A 7,819-nucleotide genomic window follows, 5' to 3' on the forward strand; every position below is an offset into this window, starting at 1 on the left:
CAGGGCCACCAGTAGTCTCTCTTCAGGTCCAAATACATCTTAGTGGCCCCAGTATGGATCGAAAACCTCGATCTATGCGCCTCCTCTAACAGAGTGCTACGTGCCCCCCCCCCCCCCCCCCGTATACGGCACCCAAATCCGACCACGAAAGGTCATAAGCCCTCGGCTATCCGTCACAAACTCGGACACCTGTCCAATCACCCGCTCCCTCTTGCGGTTCTCCGGTCTCACAGCCTCTGCCTGGGCCTCTCGAATAGTATCCAACACCGGAGTCATCACCGTCATCCTCATGCATATATCTCAAATCGGGGCACTCTCCGCCCTGCGGCTCAGAGCATCGGCTACCATGTTAGCCTTGACCGGGTGGTACAGGATCTCACAGTCATAATCATTTACCACATCCAACCATCTCCCCTGGCGCATATTCAGGTTGGGCTGATCCATCAGATACTTTAAACTCTTGTGGTCCATGTATATGGTACACCGAACCCCATATAAATAATGGCGCCATATCTTGAGGGCGAACACCACTGCCCCCAACTCCAAATCGTGGGTGGGATACCTCGTCTCATGAGGCTTCAGCTGCCTCGATGCATATGCTATCACATGCCCTTTCTACATAAGCACCGCACCCAACCCTGATATAGACGCATCACAGTAAACCACAAAATCCTCCATTCCCTCCGGAAGGGCTAACACTGGGGCTTCACATAGTCTCTGGCAAAGGGTATCAAACGAGGTCTGCTGCTCTGGACCCCAAGAAAAAGCAACGCCCTTCCGGGTCAATCTGGTGAGGGGAACGACAATCTTGGAGAAATCCCAGATAAATCTCCGATAGTAGCCGGCCAAACCCAGAAAACTCCTGATCTCGGTGGGGGATCTCGGCACCTCCCAACTCATCACAACCTCAATCTTGGCCGGATCGACCAATATCCCATTCTGATTAACGAGATGTCCCAAGAACTGGACCTCTCGTAACCAGAAATCACACTTGGAGAATTTGGCATAAAGCCTCTCCGATCTCAATACTCCGAGGATCTCCCTCAGGTGCTCCTCATGCTGCTCTCTGGTCCTCGAATACACTAGAATGTCGTCGATGAACACAATCACCGATCGATCCAACATCGGCCTGCATACTCGGTTCATCAGGTCCATGAACGCCGTTGGTGCATTGGTGAGCCCAAAAGGCATCACCACGAACTCGTAATGCCCATAACGAGTCATGAACGCTGTCTTCTGGATATCCTCATCATGCACCCTCATCTGGTGATATCCAGACCTCAAGTCTATCTTGGAAAACCAAGACGCACCCTGCAACTGTTTGAACAGATTGTCGATCCTCGGTAATGGATAACGGTTCTTGACCGTTAATTTGTTCAACTCCCGGTAATCAATGCACATCCGGTGTGAACCATCCTTTTTCTTGACAAAAAGGATCGGCGCTCCCCACGGCGAGCTACTCGGTCGGATGAATCCCTTCCCCAGCAGCTCCTGAAGCTGCGAGGATAACTCCTGCATCTCCGGTGGCGCAAGGCGATAGGGTGCCTTGGCAATAGGTGCTGCCTCCGGAATCAAATCGATGCGAAACTCCACCTGCCTCTCGGGAGGCACACCCGGAAACTCCTCGGGGAAAACATCCGGAAACTCTCGTACTATCGGTACCTCACCGACAGAACTCGGCCTCTCTGCGGCAACTCGTGTATCCCTCACATAGGCTACAAACCCTCTACAGCTCTGCTGTAGACTCTGTCTCTCTCTGGCAGCCGAACAAAATGCTGACCCAGATCGGGTACCCTCGCCATACACCGTCAGCACTCCCCTACTAGGGTCTCGTATGGTCACCAACTGTCGATCGCAGTCTATCACAGCTCCGAATCGGCTCAACCAGTTCATGCCCACGATGACACAGACATCCCCCATCGCGATCGGTACTAGATCTATCGGGAACTCAACACCGAAAATCTCGAGTACACATCCTCGAATCATGTCAGTAGCATACACCGCTTGCTTGTCAGCTATGGAAACTCGTAGAGGTCGACTCAACGCCTCTCGTCGGGTACTGATGTGCTGGCTAAACGCTAATGACACGAAGGATCGACTCGCACCCGAGTCAAATAACACCAAAGCAGGTACAAAACTCACAAGAAAAGTACCTATGCATACCACAGAATAAGCACAATATCTCAAACTCGGTATAAGTAAATAAAAGAATACATATCAGCCACGACATCGGGCGTTGCGCGGACCTACTTCGCTGTCAACTGAAAGGCTCTCCCGCGAGCCTTCGGTGCCTCGGCCTTCGCTGGCCGGACTTTGGTAGCTCTAGCAGCAGGTGCAGATCCCTGTACTGATCCCTGAAGTAGCTGTGGGCACTCGTCCTTCCGATGGCCTGTCTGGTTGCAGTGAAAGCAAACCGAAAATCCCTTGGGGAAATCACTCGCGATATGCCCCTCCTTCCCACACTTGTAGCACACCCCCGCCCTGCATGTCCCATCATGGCTCTTGCCGCACTTCCCGCAAGTGCGGCCCTTCGGACCTCCAGATCTCGAATCAGCGAGCTTTGCCCGCTTGGCTGCCGGCTGAGACTGTACCGACCGCCTATCCCTCCTCTGAGACTCGACCTCCTCCCTGGCATGAGTCTCTAGCTCACTCCCTCTTCCGGGCATTCGCCTGGAGCTCAGCAAATGTCCGGTATGTCGAGTTCGCCACGAATTCACGAATGTCCCTCCTCAGTATGCTCAGATATCGGCTCATACGTACCTGCTGGGTAGACACATGCTCAGGGCAAAACAACGCCCTCTCATGAAACATCTGTGTAATCACAATCACGGACTCCGTCCCCTGCTTGAGGGACAAGAAATCCTGCGCCAATCGTTCCCTCTCCACCGGGGGAACATACTCATCTCGGAACATGGTGGTGAACCTCTCCCAGGTCACCGCTGTAATCTCTGCAGGAGTAAAGTCTGCTGTAACAAACTTCCACCAGTCCTTCGCTCCCAAGCGAAGCTGGTTCAGCGCGAACTGTACTCTCAGATGCTCCGGACAAGAACAAGTGTAGAAGCATCCCTCAATGTCAGAGATCTACCTCATGGCGGCTATCGGATCCTGAGTCCTATCAAACTCTGGTGGCTTCGTGTTGCTGAAATCTCGGTACAACAACGAGTCACCCCCTGTGGCTTGGCAGCGGCGACGGCTGCGGTGGCTGCAGCAACAACAGCCTCGGTAAGAGAAGCATACCGCTCGTCAAACGTCTCAATCAAAGTGGTCTTGATAGACCCAAACATCTCAGGAATCTTCGCTCGTATGGCTGCGGCCACCTCCTTGTGAATCAACCTACGGTTCTCCTCATCACTGGTACCACTGGTACCACTGCCTCCTGGGTGGTGGCGCGTCCCAACCATGATGTCTCTGAAATACAACACAAAAGAAGTCAGAGACTCGCTCGGGTATACTCGCACTCGATACTCAACCCTACTTGTTCTTTAGTACCCCAAGGATTCTTACTTGGACTGCTCACCGATCCGGTGTTTCCAGTAGTACAGGCCCTATACTACCTTCCACAACGCATCAATATTCACCCCAAGTCCTCCTCCTAGGATCCCAGATCACAAGTACCCTATATCTCACTAAACTCAGGCTACCCTCCAGTAGACCACTCATAAGCTCCTCGCTGCTACCTACTCACTCTCGAAGTATCTCATAGTAGCAGTAACTCCTAGGCTAAGGCATCACAAATCAGGCTCACTCTAGTCCTAACTATGAATACCTAGCCTACTCTAGCATGCATAACATATCACATAATATCTCATAACACATAATGTAAGGGTATTTTGGGAAATCACCGTTCGGGCGTTGGCTGATCGTACACACTGCTCCGTTCTGCGTTTCTCAAAAATCTTTTTCTCTTTTTAGAAAAATTGTTTCTTTTATGAAAAAAAAATTCTCAAACCCTCAGTTTGAGTTCAGATACGCCCGAAGGTGCATCCGAATCCCTCAAACCAAGGCTCTGATACCAACTTGTAACAACGTAAATTTTAAAACAATTTTTTATTTTTCAAACATAACAAAACTCATATAATATTCTCAAAAATCTCATGTATCAAATGTCATCACAATAAAACATATCCCAGAATCTCAAAACATAATCCTCTGCGAGTGTGTACAAATCATGCCGGCACCTTCCCGCGATCCTCGCTGGTACCTGAAACACATATCACATAACACGGTAAGCATAAATGCTTAGTGAGTTCCCCAAAATACCACATATAGCACATAAGCCACTCGAGGCTATAACTTGGTATGACCTTCCGGTCAATGTGTCTCAGCGGGACCCTCCAGTCCCGTAGCTCGTTGGACCCTCCAGTTCGGTCTAGCTCGTTGGACCCTCCGGTCCGGTCTAAATCGTTGGACCCTCCGGTCCGGTCTAAATCGTTGGACCCTCTGGTCCGGTCTATATAACACATAGCATACATATATCACAATGCACATAAACTCAAACATACACATAACTCATAAGACCCTCCGGTCTGCACATAGATACCACTCTAGGTAATGTATAGTGAGAAGACCCACCTCGGGTAACTCGGATAAACTCGAACTCGAAATACTGATCTAGCCTCCGCCTAATCACACAAAATAATTATCTCTAATTAACACGACTCTCAAAGGATAGACTAGTCCCTCCCTATATTCTCTTAGAAGGGTAAAAGACCATTTTACCCCTCAAATGGCCCAAAGGTCCAAATGTTGGCTAAACCCTAAAAGTCAACGAAAGTCAACCCTCCGGAGTACGCGGCGCGTACCAGCTCTGTACGTTGGGCGTACTCGAAGGCTTCACAGAATCGGGGAGCTCGACCCCCTACGCTGCGCGTACTGGGATTACGCCCAACGTAAGCCCCAGTTTCACACTCCTCATGATTTTGGTCTTAAATGGTTAAGACATAAGCTCATATTTCAGATCTGGCCATTCTAATACCTCTTAACCCATAAAGTCGAAACCTTTAAGCCTTTGCATGGCTGTAAAGGTCACCAATCACTCCAAACACCTTTCCTCTTTCCTCATTAAGCCCTTATCTCATGCATGACTTAATCTTAACATCCAAGATTGGATTTTTATGGATCTATAACACAATATACACTGACATGGACAGATCAAGGTCCTATGGAGCTCCTTTACTCATAAAGTCTCCACCTTTGGGACAAAAACCCTAGAAATGGTCCATAAAGCACAAATCCAAAAAGACTAGGAAAGCTTTGAGCTTTTTACCTCCAAGTGGTGCTCCAACCTCTGTAGAGCTCAAATCCAAAGCTTGCACTCCAACTCTAGCTTCCACAATGCCCCTCTCTTCTTCTTCACAAGCACACAATGATACTTTTAAACCCAAAACACACACACACAAGCTTAGAACGAAGGTTTGGCTCTCTTAGGGTTTCACTCTCTGGAAATGGTGGCTGGGATGGAGGCCATAGCATCCCTTTTTTAGTGCTCATGTCTCATTTAGGGTTTTGAGTTTGGGCCCAGTACGCTCAGCGTAAACTAAGGTACGCCCCGCGTACTGGGTTGAGTCCGCGTCAAAGGCACGCCCATGGGTACGCGCAGCGTACTCTTAAGTACGCCCAGCGTACCCACTTATCACCATTTTCTATTTTGGGCCAATTTTGACATCTTGGGAAAGAAGAAGGATTAAAGAGATATACCTGCATTTCGGGGTGTTACATTTGGGGTAGAGGAAGGGCAATTCCTTGGGTATCAGATATCTAAGGAAGGATTCTGCCAAATCCCACCAAAATCCAAGAGTTCCTTGAGTCGAAAACTCCCCACAACCTCAAGGGTATACAGGAGATCAATGGTAGGTTGACGGCTGAGAAGATTCATTGCCAAATCTACAGAAAAGACGCTTCCTCTGTACCAAACACTCAAAGGGTGCCTAGACAAAAAGCAGTTCAAATAGACAGAAAAAGCTGGTGTGACATTGCAACAACTGAAAGATGCCTTACACCAACTATCGGCTCTCGCCTGCCTGCTACCAGGGGAGACATTACAGATGTATTTAGTAGCTTCTGAAGAAGCCATCTCCTCTGTGTTAGCGGTGGAGAGGGAAGGCAAGCAGTTTCCCACCTATTTTGTTAGTAGGGCCCCACAAGGACCAAAGGTCGATTACCCGACCTTAGAGAAGCTGGTCCTCACCCTCGTATACGCTGTTAGACGGCTACGGAGGTATTTTCAAGCCCACAAGGTGGATGTTCTGACTAGTTACCCGATAAAGCAAGTGCTGCTAAGGCCGGAAAAATGTACGGGCGCCTGTCCAAGTGGGCCATAGAATTAGGCGAACATGATATCCGTTACCACCCCCGGACTAGCATCAAGGCCCAGTCCCTCGCACACTTCCTGGTCGAAATCCCAGATATTATTAAGGGAGTGCCGACGAAAATCTTTGTCGATCCCTTAGAGCCTGAAGCCGGCAAGGAACTTTGGAAGTTATACACCGATGGTGCAGCAAGTAAGGAAGGCTCAGGCGTAGGCCTGATCCTACAAAGCCCCAAAGGCGAAGAGATCACTTACGCGTTACGATTTGACTTCCAAGTATCTAACAACAAGGTAGAGTACGAAGCACTCGTGGTGGGTGTGAGGCTAGCCAAGGAGATTGGTGCAAAGCAATTAGCGGCTCTCGGTGATTCATTACTTATCACAAACCAGATAAATGGAACATATGAGGCAAAAGATCCTAGGATACAGAAATACCTAGATGCAGTCCGTAGCCTAACCAGCACATTCAAAAGTTTTTCAATAAAACAAATCTCTTGGGGAAAGAATGCAAGGGCGGATGCTCTCAGCAAACTAGCCTCTACTTCTTATGATCACTTAACAAAGAAAGTGCTAGTTGAAGTAATCCCGGAGAGAAGTATTGATAACCAAAGGGTTAATACAGTATCGACTACTCCAGAATGGACCAAACCCTACGTCGATTACTTGCGCCATGGCGTGCTCCCGGATGACCCAAAGGAGGCGAGAAAAGTCAAAATCAGGGCGTCGTATTTTGCAATCAGAGACAACCAACTGTATCGAAGAGGGTATTTAAGCCCATGACTAAAGTGCATCTCTAAAACAGAGGGGCAGACGTTCCTGGAAGAAAGTCATTCCGGGGAGGCGGCACATGAAGGCGCTCGAGCGCTCACAGGTAAAATACTCCGCCTAGGAGTATATTGGCCAGACGTGTACAACGACGCCGCAACCCTAACCAAAAAATACAAAGAATGCCAGACATTCGCTCATTTCCAAAATCAACCGACCATGCCATTGACTAGCATCACCAACCCCTGGCTCTTCCATCAATGGGTGATTGACATAGTGGGACCATTCCCACCAGCGCCAGGGGGTGTGGAATTTTTGTTAGTTGTCGTGGATTATTTTTGTTAACCCATTTAAAATAAATTAAATAAATTATATAATTAAATATTATACCACTTAAATTATAAAACGTATATAAAACTTCATAATTATTACAAAAGAACAATCCTAATTCATAAATACAAATAAATTGTTCAAATAACATTAAAAATGTTTAGTTTCACTGTGATTTTGAAGAGTGACCAGTATTATCGGCGCTAAAAAAAGGATGGAAATTAGGATTGAATTTTATTAAACATAGATAATAATAATGCAACATTATAATTTACAAATTAATACTTTGATTAATACATGATAATATTCAAATAATATTGAATTATATATATATATATATATATATATATATATATATATATATATATATATTAAAGTTAAATGGGTTGACGGGTTGAAAACGGGTTGATAATTTTT

At 47.5% G+C, this 7,819-nt stretch overlaps 1 protein-coding gene across 1 annotated transcript; it reads left to right on the forward strand.

Moving 5' to 3' along the window:
- Nucleotides 1-6,289: 6,289 nt before the first annotated feature.
- Nucleotides 6,290-7,087, forward strand: LOC145138912 (uncharacterized). Its single transcript, XM_079072913.1, has one exon. The coding sequence runs from the start codon at nt 6,290-6,292 to the stop codon at nt 7,085-7,087; it is 798 nt and encodes a 265-aa protein (XP_078929039.1).
- The last annotated feature ends 732 nt before the right edge of the window (nt 7,088-7,819 follow it).

The sequence above is a fragment of the Lactuca virosa genome, chromosome 9 (assembly GCF_052849685.1).
Source record: "Lactuca virosa cultivar CGN04683 chromosome 9, Lactuca_virosa_CGN04683_v6, whole genome shotgun sequence".
Taxonomy (NCBI): Eukaryota; Viridiplantae; Streptophyta; class Magnoliopsida; order Asterales; family Asteraceae; genus Lactuca; species Lactuca virosa.

What these genes read in the sequence shown, in the direction of transcription:
- LOC145138912 (XM_079072913.1), top strand. Translation starts at nt 6,290, where the DNA reads ATGTACGGGCGCCTGTCCAAGTGGGCCATAGAATTAGGCGAACATGAT.